The 24,157-nt window shown below is 48.9% G+C and overlaps 1 protein-coding gene across 1 annotated transcript; it reads left to right on the plus strand.

Moving 5' to 3' along the window:
- The first annotated feature begins 1,189 nt into the window (after positions 1-1,189).
- Rab15 (RAB15, member RAS oncogene family) lies at positions 1,190-22,950 on the plus strand. The gene is made up of 7 exons (XM_027418323.2): positions 1,190-1,313; positions 18,661-18,721; positions 19,565-19,625; positions 20,246-20,323; positions 21,229-21,318; positions 22,513-22,578; positions 22,778-22,950. Exons 1-7 carry the CDS (start codon positions 1,190-1,192, stop codon positions 22,934-22,936), a joined length of 639 nt encoding a protein of 212 aa, XP_027274124.1. The 3' UTR covers positions 22,937-22,950.
- The last annotated feature ends 1,207 nt before the right edge of the window (positions 22,951-24,157 follow it).

Consider the following 24,157-nt stretch of genomic DNA (forward strand, 5'->3'; position numbering starts at 1 on the left):
TTTCTCTATGTAGCTTTGAAGCCTATCCTGGCACCCGCTCTGGAGACCAGGCTGGCCTCGAACTCACAGGGATCTGCCTGCCTCTGCCTCCCGAGTGCAGGGATTAAAGGCGTGCGCCACCAACGCCCAGCAATAGTTCTTAAAATCAGGCAGTTTTCTGAATTTCAGAAAGGATTGATTTTCCTCTCAGGTGCTAACACATCTGGCAGTAGTAAACTGGGTCTCTGGAGAGGACCATTCATTCTTGGATACCATTTGTGTACAGAAATATTTAGTAATCTGAAAATTTATCCTAGCAACTTAAACCCAAAGAAGACTTTTGTAGGAATCTTCTCCAAATAATTTTGCATTAGGATTTTTTTAAAAAGTGATAATTTTTCTGTCTACCCTGATGTATTGAAAGGGGTCAGCGGGTGTGTGCCCCCCCCTTTTAAAACAGAAATAGGGGATGTGGGATGGCGAGACACAAGTCACTCTCTTGTGGGGAGGCCAGATGGCAAGGAGAGAAAATTCCGCAACACACTGGAGTGTTGGTGGAGGGAAGGCCTTCGAACCAGGGGTGACCCCAGGTGAGGACCTGCCACTGATGAGCTGGGCCGGGCCGCTGCAGGGGTCAGTGCCAGGTGGGGCGGAGTGACTGAAATCAGGCTTGGTGTGGGATTCGAGGAGAAGCGAAGGGACGGGGAAGTCAAGGTTGGCCAGGTGGGTTGGGTGAGCGCTTTTCTCAATTCCACCACTCAGATCGTGGGCGTAAAGACGCAAACGTTTCGCTCCCCGACCCTTGTAGGATCCCGGCACCCCAGAGCTTGGGAACCTAGCGGGGACCCCACCCCGGCCAGCAGCGGGGTCCCCGCCGCTCCCCTCCCCCTCTCCCCCTCTCCCCCCTCTCCCCTCTCCCCCTCTCCCCCTCTCCCCTGCGGCGACGGCGCAGGGGACGGGCGGAGGGACGGGCAGGGCGGCAGCAGCGGCTGTCCCCTCCCACCACCCGCCAGCGCGAGCTTCCCCGCGCCGCGCTCCCGCCGCAGCCGCGCTTCCCCGCTCCAGCGAGCGAGCGGGCGAGGCCAGCGTCGGGGCCGGGCCGCTTCCTTCTCGCCGCCGCGGCGTCCTGAGCTCCGGCAGCGATGGCAGAGGCTGAGCGGGGTTGAGCCCGCCGCCGCCTGCAAACCGGCGGGCCCCTTGAGTCTCTGCCATGGCGAAGCAGTACGATGTGCTGTTCCGGCTGCTGCTGATTGGGGACTCCGGGGTGGGCAAGACCTGCCTGCTTTGCCGCTTCACCGACAACGAGTTCCACTCCTCGCACATCTCCACCATCGGTAAGGGGCGGTGGCCCGGGGGCGCCCCATCCTCCCCTCCCGCTGGCTGCTTCTTCATCCCCAGCCCGGGAGGGATTATGCGCCCCTCAAGATACAGGCGGTGGCACGGGAGGCCATGGAGAGGGAGTACACCTAGGGGTGAGAGGTCCCCCGACTGGGGCCCTGAGCCTCGGTTCCTGCAGGTGAGGGGTACATGCTGCCTGCAATCAGAAACTAGGGGTGGGAGTTCAGCCTTCTGACTGGAGAGCCTTCCCATCCAACATGAGAAGACCGAGGCGGGTGTAGGCCAGGGTACCTTGAGCTGGGGCAGCGAGACTCAGCCAGTGAAGTGATATACCCACAGGGAGGAAAAGGGAATTGGGGTGGGGACCAGTCAGTAAGTCAGTGAGGTACCCTTGGGGGTGAGTCGATGTGGAGCCAGGATGGGAGTAGGCAGAGGGAGACATTGGTCGAAGGAACAGAGTTTCCAGGGCTGTTGTGAAGGTAAAGCCACAAGATACCTGGAAGAGGGCAGAGATACAACTGTTCAAGAGGAAATAGATAAATAAATAAATAAAAGCTAGCGGCTGTTTTCAAGGAGGGTAAAGGAAAATCGGGAATATTCATGCAGACCAGGGGGTCAGCAAGTAGACAGGACAGGACAAACCTTATTCCGGGACAAAGGCCTGGTAATACCCTGGCAAGGCCAGGAGGGTCACTATTTTGAGAGTAAGTCAGTGGTCTCTCCTTCATGGGCAAGGGAAGGAAGGCCCTCTCTTCCAGAAGTACTGACTTGAGGGGATTCCACTCATATCTGATTCCAGGGTACCAGACTTGATCAGCTCTGAAGTAGCCTTCTCATGGCTCCTGGCAGAAACAACCTGCCTGCCTGATCATCCAGTAGGAACCTTGCTGCCTTCCAGGAGGGCTCTAGCTCCCAGCTTCCTCTTTAAGGATTCTTTCTCTCCTTCACACTCCTCCCCCAACACACTCCTTGCCAAGAGAGAAGGTGAGGGTAATTGTAGTCAGGAGCAGAACCCTGTTTGTGGCTAAGAGGCAAGCATGGTCAGGCATACCAGGAGACCTCCCTTTGGGACAGCCTTGCCTATGACTTACACTTCTGAGCTTCAGTGTCTCATCTGTTGAATGGGTCTAATAGTGAGACATTCCCAAGGTGGTGTACAGATTAAATGAATGAATGCTTGTAAAGCACTTAGCTTGAGTGGGACACTGGTTGAGTGCTGGTTGTCCTTCTCATTGAGCTCTTAAGGTCTCCTTATGTGCTTTGCTCTCTAAGTCACTTGGAGCCAGAGAACAAAACTTGTCCATATTTCTCTGGGGCACTAAAGCCAGCTCCTAAGAGACCTAGGATCTGGGTTGGACCACTGTTTGAATAAGAACCATTTTTCAAGAGATGGGAAAGGGACAGACAATGAGCCTTGCCTAAGAGAGGGTTGCCTGCCTCTCTGGAGCCCTTTGAGGATGAGGCAGGTGTTGGGGAAAGTCATGGGAGTGAGGCAGGGAGTGGCTGAGGAACCAGATGGGATATGAGAGAGCTTTCAGGCTTGGGGACAAAGGGCAACAGGTTACTTCTATGGAAACTTGCCCTGAATATCCTTGACAAGGGTCTGAGGCCAGGAACTGTTGAGCTGTCTACAATGAGCCAAGGGCTGGGAGATGTGTGTGCCTGGATTTTGCCTGAAGAGCAGTACTTTGCAGCCTGGAGTCATGGTTACAAGTCCTAGGAGTGACCTGGAGTTTTCCCTTTGAGGGCTTGATTGGTTCCCATCACTACAGAAGACCTTGAGACTCCTGCCTAGTGTGTGAGGGGTTAGCTTCCCCCAGGAAACATGTGCCCCCTTCTTCAGCAGAGAAATGAAGGGACCTGTTTCTGAAATACTGAATGGCCCTGCAGAGGCTGCGCTTTCCATGAAAGAGAACCATCCTTCACCCCACATGTCTAACCAGTAACCCTTGTCTTTCTGCCTCCTAACCTCTCTCAGCCATCTTCTTCCAGCTGGTAGGGATCTCCCCGGAAATCCTCTGAAGTGCACTACTTCGGGGCAGTGGTGAATCAGTGAGTTGCTTGGCATGCTTCTGTAGCATTCCCACCCCAGCCTTGGCATATTGGCCTAAAACCTGTTCCTGGAGTCTGTTCTCTGCCATCAGAAGATGGCCAGGTACCCCTTTCCACATGATGCGCAGACACCCTTAGGATGCTGAAGTCCACAGAAGACAAAGAAATCTGTCATCCTTCACTCCAGCCATTCAAATCTGCCCCAACGGGTTTCTTAAGAGCTTTTTTATTTAAAGCTGATGGGAGGGCATGTGCTTCTCCCTGTCTTAGCCACATTTTCCAGCATTAACTATACTGAAGGGAAAGAATTGGATGGTCCAGAGAAGCTGTTTCCTTTGGTGATTTGGAAAGTTTCCCAAGGAAGGGACAGCCAGAAGACAAATCAAAGAGCCGAGGAAATGGGGGCACCAGCTCAGATTTGTAATTTATCCACTAAGAAAATGTGTGTGCCCTGTAGGGTAGGCTTGGGGGATTCCATACTGGACGTTGATCTAGGCATCTTTCCTCATTTGTTTTGTTTGTCTCACGAATGGAGCAAACAAATGATTGCTGCCAAGACAAGAGTTCAGATTCTTGGCCCATGTTGATATCTTCTTGGCTGATTCTTTGATAATTTCCTGTATATTCTCCATAAGAGCCAGAAACGTTCCATGAGAGAGCCAGCCAGGAAGACTGAGGCACCAATGCCCTCTCCATCTTTCAACCCTGAAACTAGGTCTGTGCCAGCTAGTCTCCTTTCAGTGCAGCTGTGCTCCCAGGCGAGGGTTGGTGGGGAGCGGAGCAGCCAGAGCATTAGTGTTCTGCAGTTTCCTGAAAAGACTTTCTCATCTGTTAATGTAATGGAGTATTCCCATGATGGACCATGCTAGGCATTCTAGTGACATTACAGTCTACCCTCTCCTGCCCACAAATGTCTCTGATCTAGTTGAGGAAGCAAGGCATGGGCAATAAAGAGCTATTGCCAAAATGAGATAACATCTGAAAGCACTTGGTAAAGCACCCTTTAGGTAGAAGGGGTTGACTACAGTTGTGCCACTGCTCCCACTAAAGGTCTTACAGTCCTTCTCCATGTAAGATGTGCCTGAGGTAGCCAATGAGATGTGAGGGACTCGATGAGAGTTGTTGTTGCTAATGGAGGTTAGAAAGGGAGAGGTCCCTGTGGACTCCATCGCACAGGGGATGCTGAAGCTGGGTGCTGTGGTGTGGGTTGCCTGTGGGTGGGTTCCTGCAGTGGAAGGAAACAGATGGAACAACGTGAGCACAGATAACAGAGGTGCGAAGTGAGTGGGTGTTCATGGGATGCTGGGCAGTCTGGCTGCTGCAGAAGGAGTTTTTAGGAGAGAGAACATTCCTCTGTTCTGCACTGTCTCCTAAACCTTAAGTAATTTGAAGGTGAGGCCAAATCATATGCTTCTTAATGCAAGGCCAGGCACCATTGCTACTCAAGGGCCTGGCTTGGGCCTAGCTATAGGAGAAAGGTGCCTTTTTTTTTTTTCTTTTTTTTCTTTTTTTTTTTTTTTTTTTTTTTTAAGCAAGGTACTAGTATGTGGAGCTGTAAGCCCAAAACTCAGGAGGCATAGACAGGTGGTTCTCTGTGAATTCCAGGCCAGTCTGGTCTATAGAGCTAGTTCCAGGATAGCCAGGGTCACACAAAGAAATCCTGTCTCAAAACACCAAAAAAAAAAAAAAAAAAAAAAAAAAAAAAATTAGAAGAAATGATGTTATCTGGAGAAGGAGGTGAAGACTGGAAGGCCCATCCAGGGTGAGCTGCTGTTGCCGTCATGAGGAGCCACTCAGTTCTTTTCCATTCCTCTGGGACCAAGCAGCTACCTGCGCCAACACCTTCGCCTTTCTGATTTGGTTTCCTCTCTTGAAATAGGAAGTGCCTCAAACCATGAGCCTGACACTTGTGAAAAAGTAAAGAGTATCATGTGACCTGTGCTATCTGATCAGGCAGGGACACCTCATCTGTGAATGTCTGTGAATGTCTGCATCCCCTTTATGGTGGCCAGACTGGGGTGTAATGCTAGGGGATTTCCCAGAGGTTGGTTCCTTGGTCCTCCTCCAGTAGACTCACTTGGGCCTTTTGTTTGAAAAGCCACCCTCAGGCTTCTCCCGCTTTTTGAGTGAGGAAGAGGCTGTGGCTTCTTTCTAGTTGGACTGGTCCAGCTGCTTTGGCTGGGGGTGGTTTTCTCTTGCTGCCATAGCTACCTGCCTTAAGGACCTGGATCTGACTGCCTAAGGCAAGTGTTTGTGGTGACTTGGGGGGACAGATGTGATGGGGGGATGTCCTTTTGTGTATGTTTATCTTAAGACTTATCGTTACAAAGGCGGGAAGAAGAACCAGGAGAGTTAGATCTGAGCCTGGACCTAAGTGACCTGACAGACACTGGGCAATTGTTTGGGTGCTGCGACCCCAGGATGTGCAGGTTTCTAGACTGAGAAACTGGGTACAAAGACAGTGTGACACTGGGAGGGCCAGAGCTCTTTGTGCTCCATGGCTTTGTCAGATTTTAGTAGATCTAGGGCAGCCTGAGACCCATCTCCCTCTAACCTGCTCCCACAGGCCTTGTAGAAAGGAAGGGAAAATAAAAAGCACTTGGTAGAATGGAAAAAGTGCAGGCAATGACCTGCACATTCTCCGCTGCCTTGCCTGCCCTGAGTCCTTCAAACAGTCACTTGATCTCAGCGCTTAATTCTGCAGTCCCAAACAGCAGGCAGCACAAGAACCTTTCTTAATGGTTGCCTGGGAGATTATGGAGGTTAATAGATATAATGCACTTGGGAGAGTCCTCCATAACGCTGTAGCTTTTGTCACTCATTGTCCCTATGTTATGGGACATTCAGTGATGTGCTATGATGTCATCCCGCCCATCACTCGAAGACTCAATCATGAGTGCTATTTTGGGTATGTGATATATGTACTGGTACCCATGCAGGCCAAAGGTCAACCTTGGGTGTCATTCCTCAGAGCTGTCTACCTTGGGGCTCACTGATTCAGGGAGGTTTGCTAGCCAGGAAGCCCAACCTGTCTGTCTCTGCCTTTTCAGTGCTGGGATTCCAGGCATGTGCTGCCACACCCGGCCTTTTGCCTGGATGCTGGAGATCGAACTCAGGTCCCCATGCTTGTGTGGCTTGTGCTTTACCAACTGAGCTATTTCCCTGGTCTCTCTGGGCACTATTTATTGAACAACCAACCATGGTATGTCAGGCATTATGCTCGGGCCGGAGATACAGTACTAAGTGAATGAGGAGGAATCGGGGAGCTGTCTGACATCCCAGAGGTGCAGGCTCGGTGTATTTTATCTCTGTCCCCTACTTCCAGCTCTAGTGCTGGCAGTGTCTCTGAAGGAAGAGTAGTAATAAGGGGGTACCACAGAGTTGGGTAGCCCAGGAGGACAAAGGTAGCTCTGCCTTAGGTTGGCATCACACACTCTCTCATTTATTCCTCCATCCTGTCCCTTCCTCTGTTTGACACAGGCACAGACCCAGTCTCCTACCCTTTCCCCAAAGGATAGCATCCCTGGAGGAACACAGCTAAGACCTGCAGAAGGTCTTGCTGATCTGCGTGTCTGTACCACACTCACAGATCTGCTGGATCACCCTTGGCTTTGAGCACCCCATTTCTCTCTTGCTTCCCTGTACAACCTGGTTCTGCCCCTTCCTTCTCTCCTCTGCACAGACAATTTGGTAATGAGGTTTGTCACGTAACGTGAAAGTCAATATTTGGCCATTACCCTTCTGTCCCGATTGCCAGGTCTCCTCAGAGGGCCTACTTCTGTAATCTAATAGTTGTGCCTGTTTTCCCTGTAAAACTGCTACTTTCCTGAACACGCCTCTGGCTTCTCCTTGGCTCTTGTGCCTGCTCAGTGAGTTCAGTCAAGGAGGGTCCAGGGCTTCTTCCACGTTCTGCTGGGGAGGTAGGAGCTAATCATCCACCCTATTTTAGAAAGATGCTTAGGGCAACTAGTGACTGCTGTCTTCCCTGTAGGTGAGCCATACTTGAACCATTCCCTTTCAGTTCTTCCAAACCGGCTCTGGGTAGGCCCTTCATCCCAGAAACCCCTTCAAAGACTACCAAAGGGAACCGCCCTCCTAAGCCAAAGGGTAGAGGATGTACACCTTCCCCACCCAAAAGAGAGCTCTGCTTCCTCTGCACATCCCTTGAGGGAAGTCCAGGGCTGAGGACTGTGGAAGCCAGATGGGACCCCAAGGCTACTTTTTTCACAATTTTGATGGAGATTTATTGATGGGGCACCATGATCTAGAAAGAGGCCAGCGGTTGCTTTGAAATGTGGCTTATTCCCTGACTGCTCTCCCTTGATTAAAATGGTCTCTTGGCTGCTCCTTGCTCCTGGCAGATACCGCATCCATTCATGGATCCATTCACTCACTGTCCCATTCATTTTTTTTTTTTTTGCATGTATTCAACTTCATTGAATATTATTTAATGAATCTCCCTTTCTGCCACGCAAAGAGAAGATGAACCAAGTAAGATGCTACTTTGCCTTCTAGGAGCTCACAGGGTCATTGGTAGCCAGGCTTCCAAACAACCAGGATGTTACCACGCAACAGGGATGGAATGTCCCAATGCTTTGAACTCACCCAGTGGGGAATTCCTCCTGTGCAGGTTGATAAGGCTTATCATCGATGAGTGACATTTGCATAGGATCTTGATGACTGTCAGTTCCTCGTAGGACAAGGGTCAGGGGAAGGTGCTAGAGGAAGCAGTGTGGAAGCTGTTCCTCAACTTGCTGGGACCAGCAGGACCACAGCAGAGCCCTTCCTGGCTGTTCCTGGAAGCCCTGTCCTTTTCACTGTGGCTGGATTTGTTAGGGTCAGAGCCTACCCCCCAACTCCCAGTATGTGTTTGTGTGTGTGTGTGTGTGTGAGAGAGAGAGAGAGAGAGAGAGAGAGAGAGACAGAGAGAGAGAGAGAATGAATACATGTGCCCACATGCATGTGTGAGGGTCGCCATGAGACCCAACAAGATGCAAGGGTCTTGCATGTTTTCTCACTTTGATAATAGAGGAAAGGATATTATTAGCCCCTATTCTCTTTCTTTCCCAAGAACTGCAACCTTGAGTTTGACCAAAACATATTCCTGCCTGCAGATGCTTGTTAATTCCTCTGTCTGGAGCCCTGATCCTTTAGCACTCTCTGTTGTACACCCTTGACACTGAGACCTCAACCCAGATACCACCTACCTTAGATCTTCTCTTAGCAACCCACTTTTAGTGGCTTATGTCACCTTCTCCCTCCAACCCACTCTGGCTTCTTGACCCTCATTACCCTCTGAAACGAAGCATTGGTTGACTTACTCAGCGTCTGTCCACTCTGATACAACGAGAACTCTCAGCGCTCAAGGCTGTATTCACTGCCTGTTTCAGAGCGCCTAGCTTAGTTCCTGACATACAGTAAGCATTTATGAAGTGTGTATTTGAACAAATAAATGAATGCATTTTCCCAGAGGACTCTTCCCCAGGATAGTCAAAGGGTAGTATTGGGTTTGCGGGACTCATGTGACAATGAGAAACTCAGTAGCCAGGCATGTGTCGGGCTATGAGAGGAGGGGAGGAAGACTTCTGCAAGGGATGAACTGTTTCCAGTAGCTTCTGGCTCTTTTGCTCAGATACATTCCATAGGAGAAATCAGACATATTAGGGAAGGAGGCAGTGGCTCCCATGATCTCCATGTGAGTGCAGTTCTCTGGGATATACAAGCATGAAGGGTTGGTATTTTAGTCATTGTTGCTTGTTAGGCAGGATTCCAGGGGTGAAGTGATGCCCATCAGCTCAATCAGGCTGCTGGAGTGACCTCACTAGACCATGTCAACAGCCAGGGAGCCCTGAAGTAAGAAGTTTCTTGGACTCATGAGGGTCCATGTTTGACAGGGAGACTTCCTGATAATAGATAGACTCTAGGCTCCTAGGTTCCCAAAGACTGAGCCTTTAAGCTTTCGAGTGATTATGGCCTAACACCCCTTTCTAATTTTTTACTTAATTTTTTTTTTCTTTAACAGCAGGTAAGATGGCTCAGTGGGTAAAGGTGCCTGCTGCCAAGTCTGCTGACCCAAGTTCAGTCACTGGAAACACACGGTAGAAGAGAACTGACTTGTGCAAGGTGTCCTCCAACTTACACACACATTTGAGTACACACACACACACACACACACACACACACACACAGATCCACACACACTCATGCATGGTACACATGGATATTCATACACACACAAAATAGTATGTAGTAAAAATTTAATCAACTACTACTGGTGTGTGCTAGAGGACACACAAGTGTGTGCATGTGTTTGAGCTTTAAAAAAGAACAGCTACACCAGGCGGTGGTGGTGCACACCTTTGATACCAACACCCGGGACGCAGAGGCAAGAGGATCTTTGTGAGTTCGATGTCAGCCTGGTCTACAGAGTGAGTTCCAGGACAGCTAGGGCTGTTACTAACTAAAAAAAAGAAAAGAAAAAAAAAAAAAGAGCTAGGGTATTGTTGTGAGACTTCCAGAACTTCCGGTGGGTATATCCTGGAGCCTTTGAGTCCAGTACTCTGAAGGTTAAAGCACAACCTTGGAGTGAATCAGGGGATCGGGATTCTGTCTAGACCAGGGCACCTTCTTACGTTTCTGCTTCCTGACACTTCCAGAGCAAGGTGATGACTAATGTGTTTGCCTTACGGGTCCGTGTGCACCTTTTCCTCAGAACAAAGCCAGAGTGAGGGAAGGTCTGCAGATCCACAGAGGAGAAAGTCAGTCAGCATGTGATCCAAGACAGTGAGGTAAGACTCACCAGACAGAAAGCAGAAGGATGCAAGTGACAAGTTGGGACACAGAGTTCTCACCCTTTCCCTGGACTGATAGTGTGCTTTGGGCCTTTGTCTTGAATCCTCTCTGGCTCAGCTTTTGGCTCTCCCTGTATGTGATTCAGGCCCCTCAGCAGCGTGGCATTATTAGTCTCCTGATAAGTTTTTTGCTCAGAGGAGGTTTTGGGTTTATTTGTTTGTTTGATTGATTGATTGATTGATTGATTGATTGATTGATTTGGTGGTGTTTTGGGGTTTTGTTTTTGTTTTTTGTTTTTTTGGGTTTTTCAAGACAGTGTTTCTCTGTGGTTTTGGAGACTGTCCTGGAACTAGCTCTTGTAGACCAGGCTGGTCTCAAACTCACAAAGATTCGCCTGCCTCTGCCTCCCGAGTGCTGGGATTAAAGGTGTGAGCCACCACTGCCCAGATGATTTTGTTTTTTGAGACAGAGTTTCTCTGTGTAACAGCTCTGGCTGTCCTGAAACGCTATAGACTAGGCTGGCCTTGAACTCACAGAGATCCACCGACTTCTGCCTCCTGGGTACTGGGATTAAAAGCACAGGTGTATACCACCACCAGCCAGCTGAGAAGGAGTTTTGAAATGGGGGTTACTGTGATGCCTGCATGGAGTCAGCCAGCCTCCTCCCCACTGAGTCTGCCTCTACCAAAAGCCTGGTTCAGTATTGATTAGGGTGACCTGTTTGGAAGTGACCTCCTGATGCAGCCTATAGGAGCTGCACATGCCCAGCACATGCCAGTTTCATGCCAGGGTGGAGAATGAGGACTGATGCTTGGTAACTGGAGCCAGCATGGCCCCAGAGATTGGGTGTCTGCCTTGGGTTTCAGTTGTATTAAATTGTTCCTTCTGTGGCTTCTCATTGCTAATGAAAGGCTCGGGTCACACTGCTGGTCCTTTAGGCTATGGTTGATCATGGCGATAACATTTGGCATCCAGAGACAGCCCTGTTTCCACTCAAGCATGTGGCATTGGTAGACAGGCAAGCTGGCACCTGATATTAACCCATGAGGTGCGTACTGGAGGGAGGCAGCTACTAATTACCCATAGGCACAGCTTAGCTTTATCAGACTCTGGGGATACCCTGGATTCCTCAGTTGGTAGTCTTTGCTTTTTTTGCTTTGCTGAGAGCTCTGCTCTGCTTTCCTTTTTCTCCCTAGCTTTCTAGAGTTCTTTCCATTGCCCAGGCTGTGACTCTTGGTTGCTGTTCTGCTTTGCTTTCTGTTACTGTGATGAAACACTCTAACCAAAAGCAACTTGGAGGAGGAAAGGGTTATGTGGCTTATACTTCCAGGTCACAGTCCATCATTGAGGGAATTCAGGGCAAGAACTCAAGCAGGAACTGAAACAGAACCATGGAGGAATGTTGCTTACTGACTGGCTCACTAGCTTATGCCCAGCTTGCTTTCTCATACAGCTCAGGCCTTTGCCTCTGTGTAAGTACTGGGAATAAAGCCCCTGTTCCAGAGAGTATAACAAAGGTCATGTATGCAGCCGTGACTCATGAACAGAGGCATATTTCCTGCCATCTAACAATGCCAGGCACAGGATGACTGTGGATGGTGCTGCTCTCACCATGTGACTGTGACCTAGGGAGCCTCAGGCCGCCTCTCTTCCTGGTGGGTCGTGGCTGCATGGCCTCTATCCCCAGAGCACCTGTCTCCACAGTACCATCTAGAGACTGCCAGGCCAGAGTGCGGTGATAGTACAGCCATCAACAACAATAACAACAAAAAAGTCTTAAACACAAAATATGTTCTCTGGCCCTTAGGTGTTTTATATTTAGCTAGGGGTTGAAGACAGCAGTAGGAGACAGTAAAGATAGGGAATGTTGTTTTTTAACTCATCTTCCAAATGTCGTGGTTGAAGCATTACCTACCAGCGTAGGAAGCCATTAGGCAGCAGTGAACAGTCACAGGCGGTGACTCCTTTGGAAGTCTTGAAACACTTGCAGTATCACTAAGCAAAGTGGCATGGCTATGCAGATACTCGGAGGCTGAACTTGGAGCCTGGTCTAAACTGATCCCAATACCACGATATAGCACCACTGTGTTGTCCCCCCCCCCCCCCAACATCTCTGCTCCTCTCTAGCTTCTTTTTGCTTGTGTTCCTCCTGCTAGGGCCTGGATAGGCCTTCTGCTTCACCTGGAGGAAGCTGGCTGGCTTCTTTCTTTCAAAGAGATTTCTCAAGAGTTGTGTTGTCTACACCATCCTTGGACTCCTGAGCTCAAACAATTCTCCTGCCTCAACTTCCTGAGTAGCTGGGGATAGTGTGTGTGGTGCTATACTGGTTTGGAGGGAATTGGCCTGAAGTTAGTGAGCTAACCCTCCTTGCTCTTGTTGGCCACCTTGTGAGTCACCAGCGAACCCACCAGTTGGTTCAGTCAGGAGCTACCTCTCCACAAAGAGCACACTGCACCCAAACCTAATTCCATGAGCAGAGGAATTAGCCAGGAAGCACACTGGCTGTGGTAGGCACCATGATGGACAGCAGCTTGCTGGGCTTTGAGAACTGGGTTGGGACAAGCCCCATCTACTTGACTCTCCTCCCAGGGTTCCCAGAACTTGGGCTGGATCTCTGCAGACATAGTTTGTTTCTTTACACTGCTGTAACCTATCTTTTAGGGACACAGAAGTATTTCAGTCAGGTTGATGAATTGGAGTCATTAACTGTCTCAAAGAACAAAGGGTTCCCTGAAGATATTATAGCGGCTCTTATTTATTTATTTATTTATTTATTTATTTATTTATTTAGTATGCAACATTCTGCTTCCATGTATATCTGCACACCATAAAAGGGCAACAGATCTCATAACAGATGGTTGTGAGCCATCATGTGGTTGCTGGGAATTGAACTCAGGACCTCTGGAAGAGCAGCCAGTGCTCCTAACCTCTGAGCCATCTCTCCAATCCCTATAGTGGCTCTTAATGAGGGGTGCTATAACAAAGAACATTTGACTGGTTATTTATTTATCTATTTATTGGTGTTTCGAGACAAGGTTTCTCTGTGTAACAGCTCTGGCTGTCCGGGAACTTGCTCTATAGTAGACTAGGCTGGCCTCAAACTCAGAGATCCCCCTGTCTCTGCCTCCTGAGCACTGGGATTTAGGGTATGCACCACCAGTGCCCAGCTTGACCAGCAATTTATAAACAACAGAAATGTATAGTTGGGGGATTGGGAAATCTAAAATCAAGGTGTGAGCAGCTGCATTGTCTGCTGAGGACTCCCTCTGCTACACAGATGGCTCCTCCTAGCTGTGTTCTCTATGGCAGAAGGCAAAAGGAACTAACAAACTTTCCAGGGTCTCTTTTATTAATATTATTTTAAAATTTATTTATTTATTTATTTATTTATTTATTTATTTTGAGACAAGATCTCACCATGTAAGCTTGACTGGCCCAGAACTCACTATGTAGAACAGACTGACTTCAAACTCATCCTTCATCCACCTACCTCTGATTCCCCAGTGCTGGGATTAAAGGCATGCACCACCCCGAGGTCTCTTTTATAAGGATACTAATCTCAGTTATGAAGGCCCTTGTCTATATGATCTCATTACCTCACCAAAGCAATGTCTCCCGGCATCATTGCATTTCAGCAAGTGAGAGGGAGGGGAGTGTAAACAATTGGACCATAGCAATGGGCTTGCTTCATGCTTGCCTACTTTAGACTATCAGTACGTGTAAATGAAGAAGTAACATGATTCCTTGGCCTCAATGAGTTAGATGCCACAGGCTGACTCGAGCATCCTGGGCAGATTTTAAAAGACAGGTTTTTCCAGTTCTGACTCAGCTGTAGGACATGGGGGCATGAATAGATTGATCTCTCTCTGTGCCTTACAATAGCTCCACACCTACGTCCTTCCCTGGGATTCTGTAGCTAAGAGACATGTTTTATAAAGACAAGTGTTGTTATTAAGAGCCTTGGGTGTGGTTCTGCCTGAGGATTGGCTAAAGGTTTAGCACATGTAAGATTTGTCAGGTCTAGGCCCTGAGAATTTGCATCTCAAAGCTCCTTCACCAGGTTTATGCTGCTAGTTCCTAAGGGTAAATGTAGCGGAGTTGCAAGGCTCTTGCTGGTGAAATCCCTTTTGTGTTAGGTTCTCAGTTTGGGGAAGGTAGATGTATCAGTAACTTTTTGGTTGCTGGGATTAAACACCATGACCGACACAACTTACAGAAGGAAGGATTTAGCTTATGGTTCCAGAGGGATAAAAAATCCATCACGGTAAAGGTAGCAGACATAGTGGCTGGAACAGAAGCTAAGGACTCATCTTGAGCTGCAAGCAGGAAGGAGAGAGAGAGAGAGAGCTCATCTATAATGGCACCAGGCCTTAAAACCTCAATGCCCACACCAAATGTCAGTATTTCCTTCAACAAGGCCACACCTCCTAAGGCTACCCTAACAGCGCCGCCAACTGGGGACCAAGCATTCAAACATCCGAGCCTGTGGGGAACATTGTCACTTAAATCACCACAGTAGGAATAGACACTGAAGTTTAATTATGTCCCACAGCAAACCTTAGGAGGCAAATGGTATTCTCATTCTACAGAAAAGAAAACAGACACTGGGAGAAATGACTTTCCTATAGTCATACATTCAGTGCCTAACTCAGGATTCAGACCCAGGTCTTCCAGGGCTAACTAATATCTTTTCCCAACATTATGTTCTCGGACTTCCCTCTAGCTAACTCTCTGTCATACTCCACACCAGCGCTTTCTCAACATGTGGGTCGCCACGACCCTTTCATAGGGATCACCTAAGACCATTGGGAAAATAGATATTTACATTACAATTTATAACAGTAGCAAAATTACAGTTATGAAGCAGCAATGAAAATAATCCTATGGTTGGGGGTCACCACAACATGAGGAATTTATTAAAGGGTTGCAGCAATAGGAAAGTTGAGAACCACTGCTCTACACATTGTTGTTAAAAATATAGTTTCCAGGTCTTATTTCCATTATGACTTAGTAGATTTTAGGCCATTTAAGGTACCTATATTTCTTTTTCTTTTCTTTCTTTTTTTTTTTTTAGATGTATTTATTTATTTTTTATATATACAGCATTCTGCCTGTATGTATGCCTGCAGGCCAGAAGAGGGCACCAGATCTCATTACAGATAGTTGTGAGCCACCTTGTGGTTGCTGGGAATTCAAACTCAGGACCTCTGGAAGAGTAGTCAGTGCTCTTAACCTCTGAGCTGTCTCTTCAGTTCCTTCTTTTTCTTTCTTTTCCTTAATTTTTATTATTTATGTTTTAAGGTAGCTGCATTAAAGTGAAAAATGGAAACAGTGTCCTGAGTAATTCTAAATTTAGCCAAGGTTGTGCAAAGTACACTTTGAGAGGGACTGCTCATTCTGCCTTCCTTGCCAGTCTGGTGCAAAGCTTTTAACCCACATGGCTGACAGACTTAAAATGTATGGGATCTCCTGGGAGCTTGTTGAAACAGGCTGCTGGGCCTCACAGCTCTGGAGCTCTGATTTTCCAAGTCTCAGTAGGTAGGACCTGGGCACCTACCTGCCTTTCTAAGTCCAAGATGATGCTATAAGCTGCAAGCCCAGAATACATACACCTCGAAGACTATTGTCCTAAAGCTCGCCAATCAAGTTACAATTCATGGACCCTGAAGCTTCATCTCACACCTCTGAATTCCAATCTGTGTGCATTGTAACACTGACTTAGAAAGGCCAGACAGGAGCAAACCCTGGGGTGGAGGTAGATGGAGAATATCCCTTCTTCCTTATTAGAAAACAGCAACATGTTAGGCCAAGAGACAGAAAGGATAGAGGGCTCTTCTGTGAGGACGGAAGAGAGATGGTAGGCCTGAGAGCTAGGCTGTGGAGAGGCATTCTGTTGATTGTCAACGTGAGGAGGGGGCATGCAGTGACTGAAGCCTTCGGTAGGGAGGACAGTCACATGAGGATGTGACAGATGAACACATCTGAGTAAACAGTTGGCTCAGCAGCCAATAGGGCTGAGGTAGGAAAGCTTGAGTCTAGGGGTGGGGGGGCTCTGTCAGGCTAGTGTTTTGATTCTGTCTTGCAACTGGAAAACAAAACAAAAAACCCGATAGCCATACAGGATAGAGCCAGGTCCCTCGGTCAGTACATGGCACTGAGACTGGGGTCCCATTGGTGGGCTGGATACGATGGAAATTCTGGGGTGTGTGGGAGAGGAGTGAGTACATGCCATTGGAGATCCTTGGGCCATTACCTCTTTTATATGTAAAGAAAAGGGTGGGGAAAATCCTTCAGAAGACATGGACTGTTCCTTCCTTCATACATGAGTGCATATGAATAGACCAGGCGGGAGTCCTTTATTGCTCAGATATATTAAAACAAATTTGGGAGTGGCTAGGTTGCAGTGCTGTCTGTGTGAGTGGAGATTGCTGGGGTCCCCAGAACTGCCCAGTCTTAACTCCTGCCCATGCAGCTCCGAAGTGAGGGAGCTGCTGACCCAGCATTGGCTCCTGTGAATCTCACAGCTGCTTGCCCCTTCTGACAGCTTTTACACCATTTTCTCCCTCCCTCTCTCACAAGGAAAAAGTCTCCTTAGTGTAGGAAGTTCCCCTTTTGGCGAGGCCCTTCCTTTCAAGGGCCCACAGGAAACCAGGAAATAAAGACTTCCTTTTCGGTTTACATTTATGGCACTCTGACAGGAATCACATGTTGTCTACAGGCAGGAAGCAGAAGGAGATGAATACTCCTGCCCTGCTTGCTGTCCCATTTTTATTCAGCCTAGGACCCCAAACCCCATAGTGGTATCACCCACATTTAGGGTGAATCTTCCTACCTCCAGTTGATGCAATCTGGAGACCCCCCTCACAGGCACTCCTAGACACTTGCAATTCTAGATCCTGTCAGGCTGACAATATTAACCATCACCACTTCCATGTGGAGTTCACACACTAACACATAACTCTCCCCTCACTTTCCCCAAGGAGGTAGCATGCATTCCAGTATCAAACAAGACTGTTTGAAACTTGATACATGCTGTGCCAACCTCAGGCAGGTTATTGGTATCTGGGCCTTTGTTTCCTTCCTGTAAGGAGAGGGGCCATGTGTCATTGTTGCTGTGCCCACATTGAGACAGAGTCCTGTGCAGGGCACAAAGGAAATTTTCACGGATGTTCAGGAATAGAGGCAATAAAACCATCTATCTCCCTTGTTTCCGGGGCTACTTTGAGCAAGGCATGTTCTTGTCCAGGCTATGAGGGTGAGCTAGATTTATTATAAAGGAAATTTCCTGTTCCTTCTTAGAAGAAGGTGCCATACTTTGAAACAACAAGAACTTCTTGATGTTGTTTGATGTCAGGCTCTGAGGGGAAGCCAATTCCTTGTAACCATTTGTCCAAGGAGGGATGAAGCAGGCTGCTGCCTCCCACCAGGGCCAGGTGTCCCTCTCCTTTCATCCTCTTCGTCACCCTTTCTCTTTACACAGGGATGAGTGCCATTTAGAAAAGTACAGCTGGGTAGATATGAATCAGCTCAGGCAGGCGACAAGTGATTCACATCGGACCAACTTGATTTAGTTCAGGTCTTCCATTCTGAAGCCTTTTCTCCCTTCTAATTAAACCATGATTGCTCTTGGTGGTGGGAGGGAAGAGGCTGACTGTAATGTCTGTATTTGTGGAAGCTGGGGACAGGGGGGATAATGGAACAGGCTTTCCTGTTTGGCAAAGCCCAGGAGTGGCCATAGCATGGCGGTGGTGCTGGAGATGCTGGCACCCATGGAACCTTCTGGGCCTAATGTGCAGCCAGTGATGGACAGTCTAGCACCTTTCCCGTTTTCTCCAGCTGAGGACTGTGGACTATGATACCCTATGACCTGCTTTCAGAAAATACACGAGCCTGTCAACTTACCCCATTAGACCCAGCTCTTGAATCACCGGGCACAGTGCCTGGGCACAGTTGGGGCCGGGAAAAGGCATGTTGATCCAAGCATCTCTCTTGTCCTGTCAGTGCACACAATTAAGGCTGTTGCTGCTGATGGTGTTAACTCCTCTTACTGTAGATTACCTCACATATTTCTGCTCTGGGTCCTTTGATCTGGTGTGGCTGGCAGTTAGCTCTTTAGAGGCTTGGGCAGAGGCACCTGAGAACTCTGGGCTTCCTATGCCTTCCCACTGCTTCCTTTCATCAGTTGGCAGGCTTTGTGCACCTGTGACATGCCACGTACTGCACTGGGTCAATGAAGGCTGCAGTCAAGTGTTGCAGGCCAGTGCTATGTCTCTCCAGGTCTTCTTAGCAATCCCTTTTTACTGCTGAGGAAATGGAAGGCATGAATTAAATGGACTCCCCATCCAAAGCTCTTTAGGGTGAGTTTAGAGTTAAAATGTTAGAGAAGGTGCTTGCCTCTGGTTGATTGTCTGTCACATGAAGTCAAAGTGAAATCCCTTCCACGTGAGTGTCTCAGGCCTTCTTCGAGGGAGTCCTTCCTAATGTGTTTGCTTTCTCCAGGTGTTGACTTTAAGATGAAGACCATCGAAGTTGATGGCATCAAAGTACGGATACAGATTTGGTGAGTTGGGCAGCATGAGGAGGCAGGTAAAGAAGAGGGGAACTCTGAGCTGTCCATGAGTGCCACTGTCTTTTGTAAAATCCTCTAAGCTTTATCTGGGATAACAGGGTGATAACTCTATGAAGAGCAAGATCAGAAACCCCTATTGCTTGTTCTATGAACCTTAATCTCAGCAAACTATGGAAGGGATGAGAAGTCACCAAAGGGAGGAAGTTAGAAGCCATTAGTAAAATAAGTGCCGTGGGCTTATCTCTGAATTGGGTGTTACTCTGGAGCTGTACCATTGTGGCTAAGCCTGGAAGGCTGAAAGCACCATTCCCTGGCTTAGATTGGGACTGGTTTTTGTTTGTTTGTTTGCTTTTTGTTTGTTTGTTTGTTTTCAGAGTGCTCAGTACTACATGGTGCAGTTTCCACTACTGGCCATCAGGGGCTGCTGTGGCTTTCTGGCCTAAAGGTCTTAGGAGCCCTTACAGTTATGGTAGAATGCCATGGGAACTGCCTTTAGCAATGCCCTGGGCACTGGGTGTGGGACACATCCTCCCATCTGGCCAAGCATGGCCACAGTGGCTGAGTTCTGGAGAGCTGTCTATGGTCTAGTCAGGTTGTGGGTCCTGAGAAGAGGCTAAGGCCCTGCAGGCCTTGTTTGTGCCCATACCCAGGACCAGGCTTGTCTTTCACTGCAGACTTGGGTGTGTTTGGATACTCCTGGGGATTAGAAAACAACTATATTTTCATCCTAAAATCCCCCAGCTTTTCCTCCTAGGGCACAGGGTATCCTAGCTCCTGCTGCTCCCTCTTCTGTCTGCATGATACCTTCTCTGAGCAACTGACTTTCTCTTGCAGGGACACAGCAGGGCAGGAGAGGTACCAGACCATCACAAAGCAGTATTATCGGCGGGCCCAGGTGAGCCACCATTTCAGGGTTAGCGCTGGGAAGCTTCCCTCCACACTTCTAGCACTGGGTGAGATGCCTGTGTCACTGAACCTTAAAGTAGGGCCCTCAGAGTGCCTACTGGGGAAACTATTTATTCTTCAGTTATTCACAGACCACTTACTGTAGCTGGGTTCTTCACCCTCACACACAACCTCCGCTCTTGACCCTTTTCACCAAGCCAAAGACCCAGGTCAAATCATGCAATACCTTCCTATCTAAGAATTCCATGAAGAAGCTGGTCGGTGGCGGTGCATACCTTTAGTCCCAGCACTCAGGAAGGCAGAGACAAGCTGATCTCTGCCAGTTCAAGGCCAGCCTGGTCTACTGAATGAGTTCCAGGACAGCCTCCAAAACTACAGAGAAACCCTGTCTTGAAAAAAACAAAACAAAAAAGAAAGAAAGAAATTCCATAATGGGCCTACGGAGTGGCATCTATGAACGTCTGAGGGAAAGGAAGCGTGTCTGTGTGTTGAGGGGTCCTCATTATAGGCAGGAAGGGAGGGTGGGCTGAACATATAAATGCCACTAGTCTGGCCCCATGACTGTACATTCTACTGGGTCTGTCTTTCTCTCTTTCCTCTCTTTCACAGGGAATATTTTTAGTCTATGACATTAGCAGTGAGCGTTCTTACCAGCACATCATGAAGTGGGTCAGTGACGTGGATGAGGTAGGAGATATCGCCTCGCCGATGGGATGGGGGAGGGGCACCATAGGAAAAGGCAAAACAATGGCCTTGGCAATAAAACAAGCTCTCAGCATTGGCCTTTACAACTTTGGGTAGTAGAGACCTTTGGGTAAGTCACGTGGAAAAAGCTGATGCTTCTGTACCCTTATGTGTTATACCCTGCTAGGATCTGGTAGCCATGTCTTTCTTGGACATGCATTAATCCCAAGACTTCCTCATGGGCAGCTTCTTTCTCAAAACCTCAGGTCCAGATGGAATTACAAGTCTGAGCTACTAGACCTGCACATAGTGGAGCCTTGGCAAGCCATTTCACCTCCTTAGGTCCCCAATCCCTCCTCTGTCAAGTAAAGGCTAAACAAAGTCCAGTGTCCTTTGCAGTTCCAACACCATTCGTTCAACCCAATGAGGCATCTGTGTTAGCATCTTCTCCCCTAAGCTGTCCTCGTGAAATCCTTAGGGTTAGCCATGATATTATAGTCCCCATGGCAGCCCATGCCCCATGGAAGCTGAGAAGTACAGACAGTGCCAAACCCTTTATATGTTGGCTTTCCCCAGTCTTGAATATCTGTGACAAAATATATAAATTAGACATGGTAAAAAAAAAAAAAAGAATCAACAGCAATAATAGCAAAATTGCAATGTGCTATAATATAAGTTACTTATGAATCATTTATTTCTGGAATTTTGTGTTTAATATTTTTTAGATCGAGGCTGACTGATGGTAATTAAATTGTGGGGATAGGGGTGGTTCCTGTATGCTGGGAGCCTGCTCTCTGTACCGAGTCAGCCTACTTCCTGAACTTGGTTTGGAAGCCAATGGAGACTGTATGGGGGAGCTGGGAATGAAGAGGCGCATTCACTTAGACCCGCCTCCATTTTGTCCTTAGTATGCACCAGAAGGAGTCCAGAAGATCCTCATAGGGAATAAGGCTGATGAAGAGCAGAAACGGCAGGTGGGAAGAGAGCAGGGGCAGCAGGTATGCTCACTCTCTGGGGCTTCTGTGGCACTTGCCAGCCTGTCCTGAGAGCAGTGACCCAGGAGTGCACTCACCATCATCAGGTCCTCTCACACATCCAGCACTGGGAAGCTGATGATTTTGACAGTTTGCTTTCTGATCCTCAGGACATGACCAGAGTCCACATGGCAGGGACAGGGTCGGGACTCTTAGGCAGCAGCTCTAGCAGGCCCAAGACCCCTTAAACAGGATGCTACTGTGCTCAGGATCATCTGTGTAACAGAGATGGGGAAGCCAGCTGCTGATATCTCTAACAGACTGTGCATAGCTGATCTAAGGAAGGGTCTCCCACTCCACCCCCTCCACACCCTGACTTCCGGACTCCACATTCGTGGAAAGTGTAGGAATGAAGAGTCCCCAGATAGACAAGCCTCGGGGCAGAGAAGGTCAAAGCATATCCAAGCTTGCAGGGAGACCATACTCCCACACAACAGAAAGATTGATACTCTGAGGCAAGACTCGTCCACCCACTCTGAACGCCTCGAGAGTTTTTCTCTTCCTCTCCAGTCAATAGCATTCCATTAGTCCTTAAAATAAAATTGATTTTTTTTTTGGGGGGGAGCATAGCAAATAATCTAATGGCATTAAAATGTGAAAGTGGAAACAAACCCTACAAGGGTGGCAGTTTTTATTGAGCATCACCCATGTAGCACTGTGGTACGTGCTCTTAGCCGTGTGACCCCATGCAATCATTTTATAACCCTTGATGCAGACGCTACCGTTCCCCTTTAATAGAGGGTGATGCTGGGACTTGGAGAGAATGGTGATAGTAACTTGTTCTGGGTCTTATAGCTCCTGGCGGCAGCATGGCACCTAGACTGGCTTGGTTGCACTCAAAGGCCATGTTTGTCATTTATAGGCCATATTCTGTTGCCTTTGTGTCCTGACGTAGTGGGGTGTGTGTGTGTGTGTGTGTGTGTGTGTGTGTGTGTGTGTGTGTGTGTGTGTGTTGAGACTTGGATGGAATAGGTGTATTGGTGGAACATCTTGTCCCATTCTCTGCCAGCCTATGTCTTAGAAAGAGCCCCAGTTTCCCATTCCAGTCATGGTGTCACTGCAACACGCATTGAGAGTTCTGTGGCAGAAGCACGTCCCAGGAGGTATGGGCCTCCCTTCCCACACTGACTGCCTTTCAGAAATATCCTTGTCTTGCAGCTGGCTAAGGAGTATGGCATGGACTTTTACGAGACAAGTGCCTGCACCAACCTCAACATTAAAGAGGTGAGAACACTGGGGACTGCTGCCCTGTCCCTGGCTGAGCCCAGAAGCGGGGAAGGGGCGGGGGGGGGGGGGGGGAGAGGAGATGGCAGACAGGAGCCAAGAGAAGATGGGAGAGAACCCCTTCCACCTCGGGCAGTTGCAGGGTTACCAGAAGCAGAGAAGGGGACACTGGACTAACTTGTGTTCCTCGGCTTCCCAGTCCTTCACTCGTCTGACGGAGCTGGTGCTGCAGGCCCACAGGAAAGAGCTGGATGGTCTCCGAACACGTGCCAGTAACGAGCTAGCACTGGCAGAGCTGGAGGAAGAGGAAGGCAAAGCTGAGGGCCCAGTGAACTCTTCAAAGACCTGCTGGTGCTGAGGGTCCTGCGTAGAATCCCCCCGCAACTCCCTTCCCTCAGGAGGCAGGTGGAAGCAGGGGAGCCTGGGCTTTGCCCACTTCTGTCGTTGCATTTGGTGACCCTGTTGAAAATCAGTAGCTGCTACTCCCCTGCCTGGCCCTGCGAGCAGCTCTGCTATGGCCTCTGAGCAGCCTGTGCCCCCAGCCCCTCTACCCTGGAGTGGTAACCTTCAGCCTGTTTCCCAGCCACAGGCCTGCTGTGATCCCAGAGCGTGCTGCGACCATCGCACCACCCCGAGCTCCTGGGACAATGGTCAAGGCTGGAGTCCAGGCCACTTAGAGACTCACTTCTTAGTGCATCTGTGTACTCTGCTTTTTCTCTTCTTTCTCCTTTTTCTCCATCTACTTTCCTCCAGTGTGTTCTGCATCGTGTCTCTCCTCCGCCTGTGTGTCCTGCTCTGTGGCTGCTGTTGCAGTTCTTCCCTCTTTCCCCACCCCATTTCCTCTCTTCCTGACTCTGCCTAAGGGAATGGACCCAGGTTCTGCCCCAGGGAGGATGACCCACCCTGCTCTGGGGTGGGCCTAAGGCTCCCGGTGCTCCTTCCTGCCCCCTCCCCACAGCCCCTCCTTGTGCCATGGGCTGCCTCCCCAATGACCTGGTTAAGTAGAACACTGAGGTGGGAAGGGAATACTACTACTCATTGGTCCTCAGGCCTGGGCTGGCCTTTGCCTTTTTGCTGGAGCTTTGGCCTTGCCTGGCTGCCTACAGACGTGTGAGGAACTGAGTCCCGAGGCAGGCACAGCAGAGAAGAAAACAAAAGGATGAGGGGTGGCAGGGACAAGTCACCTCTATTCTCTACCTCCCATGCAGAGTACATGACCTCTTCACCTGGATTCCTGAATTTAAAGAGGGGGATTGAGGCCTGAGGATGCTAAAGGGACAGGGAGTCCTGGGGCCAGACACTGTGTAGTCAACTATAAGCTCTAAAAAAGGGCAAAAGCAGTTGTGAAGGGCTCGCTCCTAGATGGTAGGGTTACAAAAAGGGCAGAGGGCACTTCACAAAACTGATTGCTGTGATGGCAGCAGGCCTCTTGTGTAAGAACATTTACCCAGACTCCCTGGCAAAGATGAGAAGTGACGTAACCATGTCACTATTCTTTCACTGAGCCAGGCCTTCAGAAGTTAAGGTTTTCCTGATCCCAGAGTCTGTGGGCAGCAGGCCTTACTTAAAACATGGGAGA

This window comes from Cricetulus griseus, chromosome 5, assembly GCF_003668045.3.
Source record: "Cricetulus griseus strain 17A/GY chromosome 5, alternate assembly CriGri-PICRH-1.0, whole genome shotgun sequence".
Taxonomy (NCBI): Eukaryota; Metazoa; Chordata; class Mammalia; order Rodentia; family Cricetidae; genus Cricetulus; species Cricetulus griseus.